The 22,877-nt window shown below is 28.8% G+C and overlaps 2 protein-coding genes and 1 long non-coding RNA gene across 4 annotated transcripts in view; 1 reads left to right on the plus strand and 2 right to left on the minus strand.

The window, feature by feature from the left end:
- LOC113377288 (cytochrome b reductase 1-like) overlaps nt 1-22,877 on the minus strand; it is a 129,713-nt gene that overhangs the window by 62,119 nt on the left and 44,717 nt on the right. The gene's annotated exons all lie outside the window — the stretch shown is intronic.
- On the minus strand, nt 300-929 carry LOC113377289. The gene is made up of 4 exons (XR_003367099.1): nt 901-929; nt 543-755; nt 407-450; nt 300-341 (listed from the first exon to the last, which is right to left on the minus strand). It is a non-coding gene; the product is annotated as an uncharacterized LOC113377289 (long non-coding RNA).
- On the plus strand, nt 5,890-16,033 carry LOC113378207 (cytochrome b reductase 1-like). The gene is made up of 3 exons (XM_026618737.1): nt 5,890-6,038; nt 7,353-7,579; nt 15,813-16,033. The coding sequence occupies exons 1-3, from the start codon at nt 5,890-5,892 to the stop codon at nt 16,031-16,033; spliced, it is 597 nt and encodes a 198-aa protein (XP_026474522.1).

Raw genomic sequence — 22,877 nt, forward strand, 5'->3', positions numbered from 1 at the left:
ATGTGATATGGTCCTGAAAAATATATTTAATATGGTCCTGAAAAATATATTTGATATGGCCCTGAAAAATATATTTGATGTGGCCCTGAAAATAATAATTGGCATGGCCCATAAAAAAATGCATATGCTAAATTTTTTTCATTAATTCTTTTGATAACAATATTTTAATATATAATAACAATAAATAACAAATGTTAATTAGGTTTTATTGGTCCGCCTATGATCTCTCCCATTCTCCCAATCACGGGAATAATTTATAACCTTCCCAAGGGCTTGGTTAAATGCTTGCTCTTTAACAGGGCTCAACTGCGGATTTTTAATTGATTCAGTTGTCATTATACCTGTAACAAAATGTATAGCCATAAATAATAAAATCATCTATGTGTACTGTGTGAATAATACCTACCATATAAACACTTCACAAGTTCACTGTCTTTAAGACATTAAACACTAAAAAAATAAAAACTAAAAATTAAAATTAAATTATTCGATAATAATAAAAAGAAAAATACACGATAAATTGTTAACAAGAATACACTTACTTGAAGCATTGCGCGACTTATTGCCTAAATTTATGTTACATTCCGACAACTGCTGATCGACGTTATTCTGATTTACAAAACGCCCTTTATTCAAGCGGTATTGTTTTTTCAGAACATCTTGCCTTCTGTTTATGGTTTCTTCATTGTCCGTAGAAAACGCATATTCCTTTTGTTGCAATATTTTTAACTTTTCCAAGGCAATTTAATATGTATCTGAAATTACAACTCAAATCAAAGATATGTTTATATATATATATATATATATATATATATATATATATATATGTGTGTGTGTGTGTGTGTGTGTTTGTGTGTATATAACAAAATACACAATACGTAGTTGATCAATAATACTTACTCGCGTAATCTCGTACATCCACCTCATGAAGACTCCAATTAACCGATGCTGGTGCCGCCCGACGCTTCACCAAATCTTGAAGAAGAAGTAAATTTTCTCCCGATAGCTCATAATTATTTAAAAATGAGCATTCGAATTTATCTTATCCTTCATTATATATCAACCAATCCACCGGCACTACATCGATACTCTATTTTCACTTGTATCATTGGGAAATAAAACAACACAATACACTACTTTTCCACTGATTATTAAACGATAATTACACGACTGTTCTTTTAAAACAAATAAAAATATATCGTAATAATATTTCGTAATTTTCGCACTTCCTATTAAACACATAACGACCGCTTAGCTTGGCATTCAGTAATTAACTAAAAAACTAACAATGGTCCTCTTTGATAGAAGATGAAGTTCTTACATACATGTATTGGTGCCTCGATCGTATTCCATATTATCAATCAATGGTTTATATAATATCATATGCAACGGCGCGATGATGATCTCTTTCTCTGCATTCAATATATACTTATATATATATATACAGGGCCGGTCCTGCCTTGCATGCGATGCATGCGAAAAATGCGGGCGCAAGCCTTAGGGGGCGCCAAAACGAGTTTCGGAAATGAAATTTATAATATAATATTTATATTTTTTTATATAAAATCTAAAAATTATTTATTTAAAATCTAGAATACTTAATAAATTATAATAAACAATCTAACTTAACCAGGGATACGGAGAAACAAAAAGCATATTTATTTTGCAAATGTGAGATCAGTAGAAACAATTAACTGATTAATAATTCTGCAAATTAGTAAATAACAGCTCTGTTTATTGCTTAATCTACTCATTCAATTTTTTCTTTGTTTGAAGTTACCGTGGAATCGAGAAAGAAATTATCTAGTGTTTAATCCCATAGGCGCAAACCTGCGAAAGATTAAATTAATTGTGGGGCATTATTGACGGAAAATTGCGAGCTGATTTAGTTGAATCGGGACTTGTTAGAAAATATAAGCAAATTATAAAAAATGGTGAGTCAGTGCTTAGAAAATGACTTCTTTATTTCGACAAATTGAATCGTAACTTTTGCTTTTGTTGCAAATGTTTCGCATCTGTTGAACTTTGAATGTTGAAGACATGCGTGGAACAAATATGAAAAATGGAAGCAAAATTTACTTTGGAACGAAAATCTTAAGGCTAGTTTTATACCTAGTGGTGTCCATACTCTAAATCTAATAATTATTAACTATACAGAAATAATACATATCAAATATAATAAGTTTTTTTTTTCAATATTGTTCAAGAAATGTGTAATTTCTTTGCATTATTTACTGATTTTTGAACAATACTTCTAAAATACGTTAAAAATTTTACTTTAAAACAACAAGCTGATACTCTGGATATGACGGCTCTTACGATATCAATAAGGAGAAGTTTACAACGCAATTTTGGATATTGTAAATGATGAAAAATTAAATTAAATTAAAATTTAAAAAATACAACATGAAATACGAGTGTTATGTTTGAAAATTAAATGCTAGTTTTTTTAAATATTAATATTGCACATACGTTAAAAATAATTGAAAATTTCAAAATACTTGATTATAATCAACCCCAGAATCGCTTCGATTGTCTAAATAAATTTAAAATCAATATATTTCTTACGCTTTTAGATTATATCTAATTATTTTGCACTAAATTCAGAATAATTAAAAATTTATTTATTTATTTCACTTAATATTTTTGTTAAATTAAAATTATAGAATTTAAGAAATGCATTTCAGAAATAGTATTTATTATTTTGATATAAAGATCTTGATATCAAAATAATAAACACTATTTCTGAAATACATTTCTTAAATTCTATAACTTAAATCTAACAAAAATATTAATTCTTCTGCTATGGTAGTCGAACTTACATCCTCAACCAATTTACTACATATTGAATATTACTAAAATGTAAAATTATGACAGGGATTGTTTTATTTATTGATATCGATAATAATAAATAAATTTAAAATCAATATATTTTATACCCTTCTAGATTATGTCTATTTTTTTGTGTACTAAATCCAGATTAATTAAAAATTAGTTTTTAAAAAAATTATAAATATTCATATAATTTTAATGATAAACTGTTAAAACGGTGAAGATTAATAGGGGGGGGGGGGGCGCTAGAAAAAAAAATGCATGCGGGCGCCAAGGACCCCAGGACCGGCCCTGTATATATATATATATATATATATATATATATATATATATATATATATGATATTCAGTTTTCAGGGCAATACATCAATTAAAAAATATTTTTTAATTGATGTATTGCCCTGAAAACTGAATATCACATATTTCAACATCTAAATTATAAAAAATTAATATATATATATATATATATATATATATATATATATATATACGTGAACTGCGTATACGACATATAGAACCTTTTCTTATTTTTAGAAATTTCGTTCGGATGATTCGTTTTTTCCATAATCTGCATGATACCGTATTCATTATTATCAATATATTATAAATATAATATACGAATTTACGAAAGCTTTATACAACTTTGAACAAAATATCTAATGGTAATACAAAACCAAAAAGTGTTTTTTTTAATAAAATTAATAAAATCATGAAAGATAGGAAATTACATAAAATCTATTAACAATAAAAATAATTATTGAATCGATTATATAACAAGATATTAAAATTATAGCGAATACAATAAAATAATTTTTTAATAAAAATAATACTTTTTGTGATTAGAAGTTATTAGGTATATTACTATTTTTCGATTTTGTCATGTGAGACATATAATATATATATATATATATATATATATATATATATATATATATATATATATATATATATATATAAATTTTTATGGGTCGTCGAATAAAAAAATTAATGTACTATTAATTTTTTTACGTAGAACTTCAATATTAGATCTATTTGAACTAATATCAGTATTTCTGTCCACATAAAAAAATTGTTCGAAATAATATTTGACAAAATGTTTGTTGCCTATTCGTATTATATGAGCAATCATAAATGTATATTGTTCTTGTTCACAATCTGCTTAACGGCGGCATCTATAAAGTTAACGTGTGACATAGCGCCGATCTTTCTTACTCTTGCCCACTCTATTTCATTCGATGTTAATGTTTAGCAGTATTTAGAATATGTTAAAATGAAATGTAAAACTTTTGATATTTATTATTGAAGTAAAATTATGTAAATTTATTTCAGTTTTTCTACTTGTCCTATGTCAAGGTCCTATGCTTTAGATCAGTGGTCGGGGAACCGGGGTGAATTACCCCAAATGGGGTAAAAGTGAAATTTTTGGGGGTAAAAAGTATATATTTGCAAAACACTAAATCAGCTTCAGTAAAACCTACTATCGGAAAGAATTTCTGCATTAGCAGAAAATGTGAAGGAATAAGTAGTTTTCGCACTAAAACAAGTTAAATATCTTGCTTGGTTTAAATCAGCTTCAGTAAAACTTACTACCGAAATGAATCTCTGCATTAGCAAAAAATGTGAAGTTTTTGCATTAAAACAAACTAAATATTTTGCTATAATTCACAACTGGTATATGTTTGCTATAAAGGTGCAGATAATTTTGAAAAGAAATTGCTGTTTTGTTTTCTTCTCGAGTTCAGATGTCATGAAATTGATATTTATAATAAAGTAAACGAATACTTCAAAGCGCAAAGATTAAAATGGGGAAATTGCAGTTTGGTGTCTTTGGATTAAGCTCCATCTATGATGGGTCATATTTATGGTTTTTCAGCTTTTGTAAGGGAAAATAACCCACACTCATCATGTTATCAAGATTATAAATTTTATCAAGGGACATGCACTAAATACGCGGCTATTTTGTGAATTATGTCAGGATGGTGAAGCTGAGACTTACCTTCTTTATTATACAGAAGTAAGGTGGCTCTATCGCGGAAATATTTTAAATTGAGTATGGACTCTTAAAAATGAAGCTGAAATCTCTATGGTTTCTCAAAAAAATATTCTTGCTGAAAATTTTAAAAACTCTTCCGGAGTTGCATATCTCGCATATTTAGCAGACATGAAATTTTGAAGAAATTGTGCAACGCCAATTTGCAACGCCATACCTAAGAAAAAATGTGTGTTTGTGTGTGTTTTGTGTGTCCGCATTTTTCGTTCACATTTTCGAGCGCACGGATGAACCGATTTGAATGGTTCATTCAACATTCGGTTCCTATGGATAAGGAGATATGCTGACTAGTATTTGACAAAGGCAGGTCCAGCCGTTACGGAGATACGGAGTAAAGAGTGCAGAAAATAGATATCGAATTTTTAAGAGAACGGAGTATCCCATATGAATGATCCAAAAAACATTCAATTTGTAATGATTGGGAGAAGTAGTGATTAGGTTTTGGCAAAGGCATGTCCAGCCATTTCGAAGATACAGAGCTAAATGTACAAAAATGGCAGTTTTTGAGAGAACTAAGCATCCGATTTGAATGATTAAAAAAACTTGCTGTTTGTGTTGACAAAACAATTACTTCTGGCAAAGAAAAATATTTCAATTTTTTTTTCAAAAAATTTTTCTTTGTATATCGACAATAATTCAGATTTTAATTTTAATTCTGGCTAAAGTTCTAAAGTTCACTTATATTCTTCGAATAAATAATTTTTTTAAATTTTGTAATTCAGCTTATATATATCTTATGAATATTATACAGTGTTACAGTATTTAGAATAATCTAATTAGAAACATTTAAAATTCTTCGAAAATTTCGTCATGGTGCGGATTAGTAGGATTTTCATGAAAATATATTTATTCATAATGAATATAGTTTTTACTTATTGTTTCCTTCAAACCATTTATTTCAGCCTTTTTCGTAGTTTAGAAGTAACAATGTTATGGCAGGTTATACAGAAATATGTTGCAAACAGATTCCAATTATAGGCTCTTTTAGTTAATTTTTTTGTGGGGTAATGAGAAGTTGCACAAAAACATTTTGGGGTAACGGTTCCAAAAGTTCCCCGACCACTGCTTTAGATAGACCAAGTACGCATAAGAAAAAGGTCATCGATCCTGTTTCTGATTGTTACACTTCCGATACTCGATATGAGTTAATATTCATGTATAGTCTAGACTCTAAAATGAATAAATACGATATATGTGTGCTGGACGAATTTTCTAAGAAGGTCCTATATCTTATGCAAACAGTTCACGTACGCAGAATTGATCTTATTATTTCTACTTATTACATTCGATATGATTATTATATATATATATATATATATATATATATAATTTCAGTGAGGAAACTACAGGAAAGTGAGGATATATATGTATATATATATATTCCTCAGTGAGGAATATATATATATATATATATATATATATATATATATATATATATATATTATATGTCTCACATGACAAAATCGAAAAATAGTAATATACCTAATAACTTCTAATCACAAAAAGTATTATTTTATTAAAAAATTATTTTATTGTATTCGCTATAATTTTAATATCTTGTTATATAATAATCGATTCAATAATTATTTTTATTGTTAATAAATTTTATGTAATTTCCTATCTTTCATGATTTTATTAATTTTATTAAAAAAAAAAAGACTTTTTGGTTTTGTATTACCATTGGATTTTTTGTTCAAAGTTGTATAAAGCTTTCGTAAATTCGTATATTATATTTATAATATATTGATAATAATGAATACGGTATCATGCAGATTATGGAAAGAACGAAGAAATATATTGTTACCGATTACATATTGTTATTATTTATTAATAGTTATTTTTTATAATTCATTTATTGTTTATTATTCATTACTTCTTTATTATTAATTATGTAATTTATTTCTATATTTATTTTAGACTATAACGACAATCATTGATCAATAATACACATCATAATCCTTTTTTTTACAAAATATTAATAAATCAAACTATTTTGATTCTATTGATATTGAATCCTAGTAGGATTCAAATAAAGAATGCAGATAGGGCTTGTCTAAATAATCTGTGGGTAAGCCGTATTAGGGCTCTAGTAATGAATTTCCAATACGGACCGTATCATCATATCATGGGCAATACGTATTAGGGGTACAATAGGGCATCCGAATATGGCCCGTTTCAATTATTATAGGGCAATCCGTGTTAGGGCTGAATTCAGGCATGCCTTTTATGGACCCTATTCAAATTACCATATTAGGGCCGCCCATATATGGCCCCTATGAGGGCCATGCACTAAATTCCGTAATACGGACGCCGGAGTACAGCCCTATAGGGGCCTATAGAGGCCGAACCTGAGTTAGGGCTTGCCGTAACAAATTTCCACTCGGGTACATGACGTGCGCCTGACGTGAAGATGCTCCTTGATTCAATTTATATGATGTCAGCCTATTCAATGTATTGATCTTGTTTGCAGGCGTAGTCATTACGAGGAAGACGAAGGCGCTTGGGGTTGCGGCAATTGGTTCGAATACACAATGGTGACCGTCCTGTCCAGCGTGCTCCTGGTCGGTTCGTTAGCACTGACGCTCTTCTGGGTGCTCTACTACCGCGATGGGTTTGCATGGACCGAAGACCCCAAGAAACAGTTCAATCTACATCCGGTTCTCATGGTCGCCGGATTCATCACCTTCAGCGGATTCTGTAAGCATTCGTGATATTTATTTATTACTACTCAATTAACGTCGGATTAACATATTCACACGCGAGCTTATGACGCACTGAATGCGCGAACTCATTGCTGGACGGGGATTTCTATATCGTGGGCTAGAAATGACATCAATCATACTTGATTCGGTAATTTTTAACGTCTCGTGGGGTGCGCTATAATCATTGCAAAAAAATCGAAAATGATCGCTGTGAAGCTCTTTTAGAGACGTAAGCGCCGCGTAATAATCTAATCGACTAACATTGGTGTGGAACCCATAGAAATATAAATAAAGTTCTTATTATTAAAATCTCTATAAAATATCTGACAATTTGATGCGCATATGTTTAACAATTATTTTTGATTGTCCAACGGCGATATATATAATGGTCTTATAGAACTTACTGTAATATTACGGCCTTACGACAAGTAGTTTAATTTTAAAAATTCATCAAAATTTGAGAAAATGAGTAGTTTTTTTGACGTTAGCTAAAATTAAAATTAGACGATTTACTCGGTATAACAATATAGTACTTGGTCTTAATAAACATACTAAACCATTAAAATTCTACGGAAACTGGTTCAAATATAATAATTGTTGATTCTTGAAAAGTTGCTTTTTGAAAATACTCTTTCGTTCGTTTTCAATTATGTGTAATAAATCCACTCATAAATTAATTTATTTTTTATTGATTAAGTCGATAATTTACACATATCGGGAGGTTCATGTAACTTACCTCAAGGCTAAATACCAATACTAACTAGTTTTTATTGCATCTCCAAAACCGCTGGACGTGCCATCCCAAAAGTTTGATCGGTTCTTTGTTTTGTCAATACAAATAAAATGTTGTTCGAATCATTCAAGTCGGACGATCCGTTCTCTCAAAAACTGAATTATCATTTTTAGATTTCTTTCCTTGTATCTTCGAAACGGTTGGACCTGTTTTTGCCAAAAACTAATCAGCACGTCTACCCATTAATACGAATCGAATGTTTTTAGAATTATTTAAATCGGTTCATCTGTATTTTCGATATCGTTGACGATAATTTGTGTCCGCACACACACACGTTCATCTAATTTTTCTAAGGTTTGCCAAAATGTTTAGAAACCTTCGAAATGCAAAATTATATAAAAATTTTCATTTTCGATTTTTTTTGTTACTATAACTTACCCTACAAAAAGTTAAAAAGTTTTCAAAAAAAAAAATTAAAGTGAAAAAAAACAATTTTTTCATTTCATTCATCATTCATCATTCAGTCATTTTTTTAAATTTCAAAATTTTCAAAAATCTTTTTTTAATTTTTCAAAAAATTTGAAAGCTTTTTTTTAAAAAAAAAAAAATTATTACCATACGGGTAGTTCGAGCAATTAGCTTTAAGGCACGATTTTATTTAAGACACGATGCCATGCACCACTAGTTCGTCCGTATATGAAAATCTGTAACTTTATGTTTACTTGATCCAAATTTACTTGGTCCAATTATTCTCGGAAAAGTGGGTCTTTGTATACTTGGATGCAAATTTTGCACTTTGTCTATGTTTCTTAAAAATGGGTGTACCAAATAGGTACTAGCAATAAGTTTAAAAACGTTATGAACTGTTCAGCTCTTTCTCTGTAATTGACAGATAATAAAAATTTCTAATCATAGTTTTTGCAGAAAGTTCTAAACTTACTTTTAAAATTTAAAAAGCTCAATTAATGGATTTCTATTGAGAATCGTGATGACTTATTTTTGCTGAAGGTTTGTGAGGTCGGTTTTTGTAATTTATTATTAAAAGTATGTTTGTAATATTTTGAAATTTTTATCAACATTGGCTGACCCGTTTTTTTCTACTTAATATATATAATTTAATAATAAATTTAAAGTTTATTTAAAAAATATCTGGTAAAAATTGTGTTGATGTTTCTGATAATAGTTGATTTCTTCGTAATTATGAGAAACTTTTGCATAAAATCCTGCACAAATTAAAACTTTTTAATTACAAGATAAAGGTAAATTCTTTTGCGCATTCACCAAAGATATTTGAAAAAGCGGTCACATATCTTTCGAAATAAAGAAAGTTAAGATAAATTTTATTAGGTTTGCAAAATTAAGATTTTATTAGGTTTGCAAAATTAAGATTTTTTTTTGTTATAAACATTTAAATTTTTATTCTCTAAATAAATAATAATTAAATGTCTAAATCTGTTTGAGTAAATATCATTAAATTGGCAAACATTTCTTGGCTTTTCATCCAATTATGTTTCTATCCAAAGACTATTCGCATTTTGATTAGATTCGAATAGAAATCATCCGATCTTCGCTGGATCTCAATTTAAGCTGCTGAATCAACTCTATTATTTTCAACATTGGGAAATTCACGCAACTTACTCGAAGGCAAATGCATTTTATATATACATGTATATATATATATATATATACATGTATATATATATATATATACACACCTAAGTCTGTTTTTACACGGAGATTGGTTCCAGAAGAAGCCGTGTAAAAAAAAACGTGTAAAAAAAGACATTGATCTTATACAAAAATGGGTGATTTGTTCCTACTCTCTAAAACCTATTAAAATTAGTGAAAAACAAGAAATTTCAAGAACAAGAATTCATGTTTGTTTTAATAATAATTCCCCTAAAAGTGCTATTCACATTTGCTTTGATCAGTAAAAATTGTTTGTATGCGCTAAAGGGAAATTCACTTAAATCTTTAAGCTAGTGTTCGCAAACTATCGATACTATCGATGGTTTCAGACTTTTTTCTTTCGTAAGTACTTTTTTGTGATATGAACATACTTCGCAAAAATTAAATTTGACAAAGAAATTTAAGTACATAAAATTTCAAATCGTGCTAAATGGAATAAAATCGTGTAAAAAAATATTCAATTTTCAAACAGTGTTATATCAAACCGTGTACAAAAAGACCGTGTAAAAACAGACTTAGGTGTATATATATATATCTACAGTAAACCTAATCAGTCACTTTACAACATACAACCGCCGTATTGGACGTTGTCTTTAACTTGTGTATGTAAGTTTTTGCCAATGTTGTGGCTGTTCGTGTAAAATCACATTTTAAATAAACACGAGCCTTGGATAAATGAGATTTGTGTTTATATCCTGAGAACAATAACAGTTTACTACTGCACGATTGTAAACTTAAATGTATACATAAACTTCCAACAATGATTCGATATCATATTTGTTCTTCATTATTTCATTTCTTTTAGCGACCGATCATTACTCTATTTTCTCTCAGTTCCTCACAAAATGATAATAGTCATTGGATACAATAAGAACACAAGATATATCAAATACTGAACTATAACATTAAATCTATTCCTAGATGTAGTATGTGTAGTAACGTGTGTTTACTAAAATAAACGAATTTCAGTTTCGTTGATTATTGCTCCTTTGCTCTGCTTTTTCTGTTACTATTCAACCGGTTCATTTTATAGGAAACATATTTGCGTGTATTTATTTGTTCGAGATTTGTTTGTAAATTCTCTCAATCTGCTCAATGTCTTATAATTGAAATAGTTTTTTTTTGTTTTGCACACAGTTTCATGATTTTACTCCGATAAAGGTCATTAAGAGATAAATTGATTTAATTGAAGTGATTGTGCTAAAACTTTCTATATTATGAAAATACATCAATTTTTCTAATGGTAAGTTAGAGCAAGATAATCAGAAGTTTCAAAACGTGATGACAATAAAACAATTAAAATAATTTGTTCTACAGGAAAATATTTAATGATAGGACGTTCAATTGGGTCACATTTTAGAAATTCAATTGTACTTTATCTGTATGTATCTTTATTATTGTTTTTCGGTACCACAATAAGAGATGGCGTAATGAAATTTAAGCCAAGTTGTTAAGTTGATAATAAAATTAAGTTAGAGTAGCGTAATAAAAGATTGAAGAAACATTACAGAATCGTATAGAACTATGAACATTTTAAAAGCGATAGCATTTTGTGAAGAGTTTTAACACTTTGCCATGAAACCTTTTTACATTTTGTGATATTGATCTTTAGTGTTTCTTACAAATGAAGGTATTCTTCAATAATGATGTTATAATATGTAGTAAAATTTGTATAAAATTATTCAAATCAAAAACAGGTTTGATACTTTTTGAAGTCTTTGTCTCAAGTTCTAGTAAATATAGTTATTGACTTTTATATGCTTGAAATATGAGTATATTTCCACTAATCTTTAATTAATTTAATTTAGTATTTCATAAACCATATTTCTGATTTCGTTAGAAAATCTTTTAACAATTTGGATACTTAAACCGATTCACAACTAACTTCAATATATGCCACAGTAATGATTTTGACAAATACATATAAACGACTGAGGAATATATGAAAATTCTAACAATTTAAAACTTTTCTCCGGCATCAATAGTTTGCAAAAGATACCGTTGCTTCTCATACATAGTTCTTGTATAGGTGGAGCAGCTTGGGAACAATTTACCTCCGGCAGTACGAATTCCCTTTCTCTTCTTCATATACGATTACCTTTGCCTGTTACTGCATATAGATTACTTATTCTGTTAAAAAAATAAACAATATTTGCAAAAGAAAGCGTTTAGAAGCAATATATTAGTATTACGAAATTTTCAACATACTTTAGTATATTCTACTTCAATAGTTAACACTTCCATTTAAAATTGAAAAAACAACTTTACGGAGATATGTATATGTATATATGTATAGCTATAACATGCACAATTTTTCAAATCGAATGTGTTTGCCCTTACATTAAAGAAACGTGTTATTTTATGGATTGAAAGATAGACTTAGGGACCAATTGATACTCACGAGCTGTCAAATAGCTATGTAGTACTTGCTGTGCGATCAGGCGTTTTACATACTTATGAAACCTAACCTCCGAAACACATAATTGTCAGATAACAATATTATCATAAGTACAACTTTCTGTTGTCTCTTTGATAGCACATACGTTTTATGTGTTATACGTCTGATTGCACAGCAAAGACAAAGTTTTTTGGCACTTTGTGAGTACCTACTCATACGATTATAGAGACGCGTAACATAGCTTTACCCTAACATTTTTATTTTATTCAAGAATGGCCCCTAAGTAATGTTTTTTGCTGTGATCCTCATTCATCAAGTTATTGGTATCGAATTTCTATATATATTAATACTTCAACATTTACTAATTGTCAGCCATAAAAAACTTTCAATGTATATTTTGATAATATTGTATTAAGTATTGTAATTGTAAGTATTGTGAAAATAATAACAAGCTTTTCGATGTCCTTAACGGCCTGTCATATTCATGATTCACAATTCTAATCAGTAAAATATTTACTAAATCTATTATTAACTTTCCGTAGAATAAGTTATAGTAATCGCAAAAAATCGAAAATGAAATTTTTTGCATAACTTCACGTTTTGAAGGTTTTTGAACATGTTGGCATACCTTAGCAAAAATGGGTGTACGTATGTGTGTGTGTGTGTGTGTTTGGATACAATTTTTCGTCCACATTTCGGGTGCACGAATCAATCGATTTGAATGATTCAAAAAACATTCGATTCCTACTGACGAGAAGACCTGTTGATTAGTTTTTGTTGGAGACAGTCCCAGCCGTTTCGAAGATACAGAGGAAAACCTAAAAAAAATGATATTTGGCGGTCAAAAACGATCATTAGACATATGCACATCAAATCATCAGATATTTAATCAATTTTTTTTAAAGTGCTTATTTTGTATCAATTTTGTTGGGAACCTTACCAAGATTGTTAATTTTTAAAGTTTACTTGTTCAAGCAAATTTCGAAAATTTTCAGAAATTTTTTTTTTCGTTTCCATTTTCAAAAATATACAAAGTTTTATGCTTCAAATATGAATTTTAAATTCACATTTTAGTTTGAAAATGTTATATTTCAAATGCGTTATTCTAATCGTAAGAAATATATCCTCAGATGGATTCATTCGGCACCTTTTGCTAATGTAAACTTTCTTAAGTGTTTTGAGCGATAAGATCGTCACGGTATATTTTATGAACGATAAAATATATAGTGATTATAATTATCTATTTGAAAATGTTTAAAACAATTGTTATTGATAATCGATCAATATTTATTTAATACTGTTTTTTCCCTCGAATATTTAATTCTGGTACGGGAAGTTTCAGCAATTTGCCTTAAGGCACGATGCCATGTACCACTAGTTATATATTTGAATTATCAAGCTATAAAATAAACTTTTGGCTATATATACCAATTAGCTTTTGGCAGTTTTAGAGGACTCGAGTTGGTTGCTTAGGATATTAATTGCAATAGACCAGGATTGTGAAAAACTGTCATTGACAGTCGGTTGACTGATGCTTCACGTCGCTACTAAACATATTCTTTTCCATTAGAATATGTATCGTTTGTTGAGAAAACACTCTTGGCAGCGAAATCTGGGCAATACTGATATCTGCTGAATCTCACTCATCGGTATGCGCCTGATACTTTCCCCGTGAGCTAAGTCGATGTGGTTTCGTGGTTTATTAGTGATAACGGTAATATGTAGGTACTGCATTTCCAAGCATCGCGGGATCATTCGTACGCGGTACGAATCATAAAACGACCATGAAATCTATCTTATGTATCTACTCATATAAGCGATTTTTATTAGATACTAATACCACTAATACTGTTCCAATTTTGTACTAAAAATTCAGTTTGACTCTTCATCGAACTGAGAATTTGAATAATTTGAACTTCTTTCAATAATATCTGTAATTACACTAGTCGTTTAGCATTATTATTTATTACTTTTTTATATTTTTGTGGTTGCTGGATATTTCATTATTACATTTTTAATGCAAAATGAACAATGATTTATTTTTTTCTAATCATTTTATAATGTTCATCTATTGTAGTTACAAGGTAGAGTGGTGCTTAAAGGTACACGGGTGAAAAGGTCTACTACCGTTATCTCAAAAACTAGTAAAATTAGGAATATTTTAGCAACAATATTTGAAAGTAGAGGGAAAGTCGAGAGATAAATGGCAATGTTAGAAAATCCATTACGATAAACGGAAATCCATAACAAAAGTTTTTTCGTTGTTAGTTTTTTCGGTTGTGAGCACTGTTGTTTAGTTTACGAGACCTTAATATATAACTTTTAAGTGTACGTCATTTAGTTGTTTTATAAGATGTTTAGTTAATTTTAAATTAGATTCAACTGTTTTTTATATAACCTCTATAAAATCATATACGTGGGTGGGGTAAAATGGACCATCTTAACCTCTACCCTGGCAAAGGTGTAAACAATAAAAAATAGTAAATATAAAAATAAATCGAGTTAAAAAATAACAATTCTGCAAAAGATAAATTAACTAGTTATTTCAACTCTGCTGACGATTATTTTTGACGAAATATCAGATCAAGGTTATATACAGTGTTGTACATACAAATGTACCCATGAAATTATTATTTATTGCATTGGTCGATTATTTTAGCCATTAGTTCGTAAAATCCCTTTAAAATTAAAAATAAGACATTGGATCTGTTTGCCCCATGGCCGTCTTATTATACGCGCCTATGGGGTAAAACGGACCAGGTGACAAATTTTTGAAAAACTTTAAAAACACACATTTCTACAATGATGAAGTAGCTGGGTTTTACTGAACACAGTCAGATATTTGTTTGTTTGATATGTGTTATTTCTTATGATATAATTGGTTTGGTTTTCACATTATAATTACTCAAAGTCAAATTCAAACCTTTGAGCCCCGCCCTATTCTATTTCAATTTCATTTTTATATCATTGCCGTTTTGCCTCTGATTATAATAGCTATTTCATTTTCATACTAAAATCTTAATTTTGAAGCACTAATTGGCGCAGCACATTACTCATTTGCAACTAAAACGTTTCAGTTTTTCAAATGTTTTTTTCCTTGACAAAATACGTATGTAGTATCTCGAAATATACATATGCAATAATTATCTTATATTGTTAATGATCAAGATTTGCTCATGGAATAAAAATACTTATAATTAGTTGATAGATAAATTGACAAAATAGAAATAGATGACAATTAGTTATTTATTTACAGCTAAATTGTGATTGAAATTTTTAGGGTCTAATGACTCTATAACACCTAATTGGCAAATCTCTATAATATTTTTGATTCGACAAGTTTCAGCACTTGTACTAAATTGTGCTTATTGTCGATGTGAAATTAATAATGTGTATATTATTTTTCAGCAATCTTGCTCTACAGGGTGTGTCGTTGCTGCCGACGTATCTACGTGAAACTTCTGCACACCGTGTTCCATGCCCTGGCCATTCCTTGCGTAGTCGTGGGCTTCTTGGCTGTCCTGGACTCCCATAACCTGGCCACGCCACCATTACCGAACTTCTACAGTCTGCACAGTTGGCTTGGATGCGTAACCATGGGTCTATTCGGCATTCAAGTAAGTACCTAATTACTAGATAACTACAACCATGCTAAAGCCCGCCTAAATGTTGGATATACTTAACTTATTGCTTCAATATGTATATTTCCGAAAATAGTGCTACTGAGTGTTGAAATTGATTTCTATAAATGTTTGTCTTAATTAAAATTTTTGAAACTTTTTATTTAATAAATAATTATTATATAAATAGAGTTAGTTAACATAAAATCCATTAACCCTAGAATGGTATTGTGCTTAAGAAGTGATTTTTTCGTCTTTTGTAATGGTATACTTTGTGATATCATCAAATCTATCTTGTGATATCATTAAATATAAAACTCTAGTTTAGTAACAAATAGTTTTTTTATTTTTTCAAAATTTTAATAACAAAAGTACCACCACCATTCATTCTTGTCTGCATATATGCCTCGGAGGCGTGCAGATACCATTCTAGGGTTAAATGATTCGAAAAAAAAATTAATAAATAAAATCTTATCTATTTCAAAACTTTATTTGGATAATTTGAGTTTTCCGAAAATGGTGATTTTTTTATAAATGTATAAAATCTGTTAATATATTTAAAATATTATTTATTTATTAAATCAAGCCTTAGGTACTTAATAACTAACATCATCATGAATGGTCGAATAAAAATTAATTGTGTTACTTGACTAGTTTCGTCAGTGATGCAATTTCAGTAAGTTCTGAAAAATGATGAAAAAAACTGCTGATATTTGGTGATCAGAAGGGATTATGGAGCATATTTCTGACTATATATATAAGATTTTGATCAGACATTTTCTTATTTTTTCTTCAAGGCGTTCACGATCAGTAAAAGTTTCAGCAAGGTACAAAGATTGACAGTCATTTTATTTTTAAATTGGTTGTGACATCCGAAATTTGATCAAACACCGTTTATAAAGGTAGTCAGATTATCATATTTTGTTCATCGTTACACGATGAATGTTATGGTATCCACGTCAAGTATTACGCTTCAACTACGCAATGTGCTTGCTCAATGACTACAGCGAATTTATGACTACGGGAAAATCTAAGATAATACGAAAATACTCAAAGAATCAGTTAATTATACCTCGACAGGTATAATAATTACAAAACGTAAGGTTATATAAAATTAAATTCAAAATAATTGAGTTTAAACATTTTAATTCTGTATCACATTGTATATGAATGTCATAGCATCCACGTCCCTGAACGTGTTAATTTTCAAATGATTTGCCAGATTGTCATGACTATTGAACTTGAACTTGGGATAGATTGCCCAATGAAGATAATGAGTGAATCTTTGATTACAAAGAATCTCAAACAATTTAACAACTTTAAAACAGAATGATATCCTTATCAGCATGTCATAGCATTCTGTTTGGATCTTTAATGTAAAATTGATTAAGATGTGATAAGTCATTACTACGTGCAGTTTATCACAAAGCTGTGATTTTGATTCATTACAAGTAATTTAGTGATTTTGATTGATTTACAGCAGTGACGACGCCTTTTTGACATTCGTTCGCAAATGACAATATTTATATTGATGATTTGTAGCTTTTGATTTCCCGTTACATTGAAATGCCTTTGATTACATGCACATGCAAGTGCATGCAGAAAATAATTGATTTATGCTTTGATTTTTTTATATAATGGTTTTTTATGTTGAATTTTAAGAAAATGTTGAATAATTTTGGAAACTTAAATATTAAAACTAAAAAAAAAAAAAAATTTTTTTTTACCACAAAATAACTAACTGATTTGGGAAGATTAAATTATAGATATTTTTTTAGATTTACTAGTTTTTGCAATAAATTAAGCTAAGTTCAAAATCTGCGAAATATAGGAGTAAATTGTTACCGTTATTAACTGTTAATGATGTGTTAGAACCCAAAGTAAGTTAAATGAATTTCGAATATTATAAAATTAAAGGATTTGTGTGCACATGTCATTTTTTCATTTTTGGCAAGGATTTGAAGTAGTAGTAGTACCTACTATCTTCTTGAGTAGTAAGACTATGCCTCGAGTTCTATATACTTATATATTGAATATTGAAACACAATTCTGATGCGTAAAGCATTTTGCTAAAATGCATCACTTATGTATAATTTTCATAACTCTTATACCATGTTGAATAATATAAATGGGGTAATTAATTCAATGTCAATCTGTTTATTACCTTGGAAACCAGATGTGTAGTATTGCATTCCAAAGTTTAAATTTTAACGAATAGTCTCAATCATAGAAAGTTAAGTCGGATGTAGAAAATAATACCATAAATGTGTTCGTGTCATCGTAAAAAAATTGGAACGTTCTAAAGAGTTTTATTATGTCAAGTTTTATAGTCGAATGCGTTTTTTGAATTTGAATTGGGTCATGCATCTTTGACACACTTAGATTTTTAACACCTGAACTTATTTAGCGCGAGCACGTGTAGTATAATAGAAGTGCATTATACTCTCATCACTGTTATATGAAAGTTTCTTGAATGCGATGCTCACTATGTCTCACCTATACTTCTAACTCGTAAGTAAACAGATGTTACAGGTTTGTTAAGCTGCTGAAGAATTAATAATGTACAATATATCACTTTCCGCAAAGTTACTTAAATTGCAAAAAGTTCGGAAATAATTTGCACATTTCCAGATATTTTGATCATTGCATGCGTGTGTAGTGTGCATGTACATGTATACTTAGATGCAATTTTTATCTACATTTTTGGAAGAGGTTATTAACTGATTTGATTGATCAAAAAAATATTCGATTTGTTTGAAACATTCAATTCTCATTTTTGTTTTTGATGAATGCAGGCAGCAGTGCTTTAACCGGCTATTTTGCAAACAAACACGACAATTTATCATATGCATTGTTCCGTAATAACACATATTACGCCATAATTATGAGGAAGACAAGACCTTGCTTCACTTTATTACTTCCGAAAACATGTTTCTCTTCTGAAACCACATATATTGCCGAAACATTACCAGTAAGTCAGAGTTGTTAGAGCTGCCAGAGTTGGTAGAATTGCTGTTACGTGAAACTAATGTCGGTTGTAGTTTAGAATTGTTAGTAAAGTGATTAGTCAACTAAACTCAATCTTTCATTTACACAAGAAGAACTACAAGGCATTAGTATTCCAGCCAATACCTCCCTAAGGACTCTGACCAAACGCTAACTACTAATTTTGGGCCATTAGATGATACCTCAAGCAGGATTCCAGTGAAGATCAGGAGTTACGACTCGATTACGACACTATCGGTATTGGAGTGTAAAACAGGAGCGACCTGTTAAAAAAGAACGGCTTTTTGCCCGAAATTAGCCCCAATATTTCTTGTTGGCAGCGATCTAAACTTTTCAAGATTGGTCCTGTTTTCAAAGAAATTACCAATTTACATGTTGTAATTATACATACTGTTACGCTAATTAATAGGCAGTATCTCAAGATATTTTAGAATAAAATTATTTGCAAACACCTACAACTATTTATTTTTGAAATTGAATTTCTATAAAATGGTGTTTGGTCAGACACAATGTATTAGGTATACTTATAAAAAGTTTATTTGAACAATTTCACTGTTTATGCTATTTTGAAACTACAGATCTATTTGTTTATAATTATATTTGGCAGACTTATAATTATTTTGAATCCGTGTTATTGTCGTTCCAGAATGTGCTATTTTTTTATTAAAAAGTTAACTCTTTATACGAAATTGTTAAAATTGTATACATTTTGTTAAAATGTTCATAGCAAACTTATCATTAATCATCTTACTTTATTATTACAATCAGAAAATACAATAATAGATTTATTTTAATCATCTTAATCTGATGTTTCTTCAAACTGCGGCAAATCCATACGTAGGGTAGGGCGGGGCTAGTTGAGCAAATTTTACTTAAACGGATGTAGCTCCTCAATGAAAAGTCTCAATAAATTGCTATACGGCTTAATGGATTTGTTGTTTATCGCTTAACAAAAGTGTTAATACCATTTTTTGGTAATAAGTAAAATTAAAAAGCTACATCTGCCTAAATGCAAAAAGTCAAGTATGCTCAATGTACCCCATAGGTGGGGCAAGTTGAGCACTAAGAAAGTATAATGAAATCATAGGTTCAATGTCGATTAGTGATGAAATAAAATAAGTTTTGAATAACCAGTTCTATATTTATAGTCTTTATTGACAGAGAAAACAAAACTTATAGTAATTTTCTTTGAATAATTAACCAAAAGTAGAATCAACAAAACAATATCGTATCTTAGGAATTATTTTACCATTATATTCAGTATTTTTGATTGAAATCATTATTTCTTTATATTATTACTCAAAGACTTAGCTTAAATCTAAAAATTATAATTAATTTCCGGAAGTTAATGGTTTTTGCTTAGTGACAGAACAAGTTTAGCAACTATGCTCAACTAACCCCAACTCGGAATTTCAATAAAAGTGAGTTTATAAAAATACCGTGAGAGTTTACCCAGAATCTCTGTGCCTATTAAAAGTACTATAAATGCATGGAAGAATAACATTTACCTGATTAAAAATGAATAACATTTGACTAAACCAGACAAAAACTCGCGATGAATTACTTTTTACTTTTTGGTCTCAAAATAAACAAAACGCCCGTGAGCCTCACTCATCTGTCCAGCGGCCACTAGCGATCGCGGGATGTTTATTTCTCCCAAACCTCTGTCTTTCCGCCATATAATGCTTAAACGGACGGTGAATAGTTTTCGAGATATTTCGATTGCTCAACTTGCCCCTATGCTCAACTAGCCCCGCTCTACCCTACATACTATATGCAGTTTTTCTAAATTTGCCTAACATATCAGATTGTTGAGACTAATAAGATTTTCGATTTCAAGAACATCGGACAGGAAAATTTCTTATATATGTAGTGTGTGTGTGCTCGAATCCATAATGCGTTTATATACAAACACTCATATGCATTTACAAATGTTATTATAACAAAGTAACTGTTTTATATGTAAATATTACTTGTGCTTATTATATGCCCACAGCATCCGTGCATATTGACAACTTGGCACTTCGTCTATACTTCATATATATATATATATATAATATATATATATAATATATATATATATATATATAATACAACAATTAGATTGTTGTATGACAACGTATGGTGCTACATTAATTTACAAGATTCAAATAATTTAAAAATTTATTTAGTTAAATTACTACGTATTACGTAAATGCAATGATAAATACGCTAATAATTATATGTAATTAATTCGGGATACTACTAACAAATATACTGAGAATCAAGGTATAAACTGCCATATTTTTAGATCAAAATACAAATATAGAGGAGACTAGGTACAGTTGTGCCACACTTTAATCAGCAATAATTTTGTTAATTTATCCGTTATCTGGGAGAAAAGTAAATAAAATTTATATTAATATGTTATATGCTTGGTAATTTTAACCAATTTTAATTTCAAGTTACATTTTTTGAAGCATATAATATCCTAATAATATCATTATATGCTTTATAACTTGTTATAGTAATTGGTGCATTATATTATTCTTGTTTTTTGTTTTTGCTTTGAATTATTTGAATGCTCTGAAGATGGGTCAAATCAGGACGCAAAACGTTTGACAATAAAACATTTTACTTCAATAAAAATAGTTTCAATTATTGAATATACGATTATATATATATATATATACATATATATATACATATATACATATATATATACATATAATATATATATATATATATATATATATATATATATAAACATACGTTGTCATACAACGATCTAATTGTTTGACAGTCTAAAATTTTATATAATGTATTATTCTTTGCATAATTCAAATTTCATTTGGTATAAATTACCTTTTGTTTATTTATTTCATTTAATTGCTATAGCTAAAACGATCTTTGATAAATTTATTTATTTAATTATGCGGTGTGTTTAATTATTTAATTTTATCAGTGTGTGAAACTTAAAATATGTGATATAAATATAACACACCAATAACAATAGGTATATGACAGAATGAATAATAATGCAAATCAACTGCATTATTTCAACACGGGCTTTAAACAAATCATAAATGCTACATGTAAATCATATGACTACATATAATAATAAATTCTCTAACTAAAGTTATGTGGCAGTATATTGCCATCAGAAGCGTACTACGATATTAAATATTTGAAATTAGTTATTTTGCCAGTACATAATGTATTTTTTACAATTAATATTTTAAGTCGTTCTTGTAACAGGTTGCTGAAATTTTAACACCTGAACATCCAGTTAACTATTTATTTTTGAACATTTTAAACATTTTGGATTTTATAAAGTTTTGCATAGACTCCGATAAAAGAAAACTATTGCAAAAATTAATATATTATTAATAAAGATTTAATAAATACATGTATATATATATATATATATATATATATATATTATATATATTATTTAGAAATATGAAATATGACAATAAATATTATTCAATAAATTAGTGCAAAACAAGAGTGCTGTTTGTTCATATTTCTAAATTAATATCTAACCACTCAGAATACATTTATTATATATATATATATAGATATATATATATATCAAATTTATATATATATATATATATTTGTTATATATATATATATATATATATATATATATATATTATCTTTGTTGAAAAGTTTTGCTCTGGATTACTGCGGTGTAAAAATAACCAATAATAAATTAACGATATTTATACAACCGCCTAGTTTTATAATCGGTTTTGAAAAGGAAAACGACTTATGTTTTATATATACATGTAAATGTTTATTTCACGTATATATAAAAGTCTAGTTAGTTAACATTTTTTTATAACTTATTGGCATTGTCGTA

Source organism: Ctenocephalides felis, unplaced genomic scaffold (assembly GCF_003426905.1).
Source record: "Ctenocephalides felis isolate EL2017-DRISC unplaced genomic scaffold, ASM342690v1 CF-g0.4_SCAFFOLD_01886, whole genome shotgun sequence".
Lineage (NCBI taxonomy): Eukaryota > Metazoa > Arthropoda > Insecta > Siphonaptera > Pulicidae > Ctenocephalides > Ctenocephalides felis.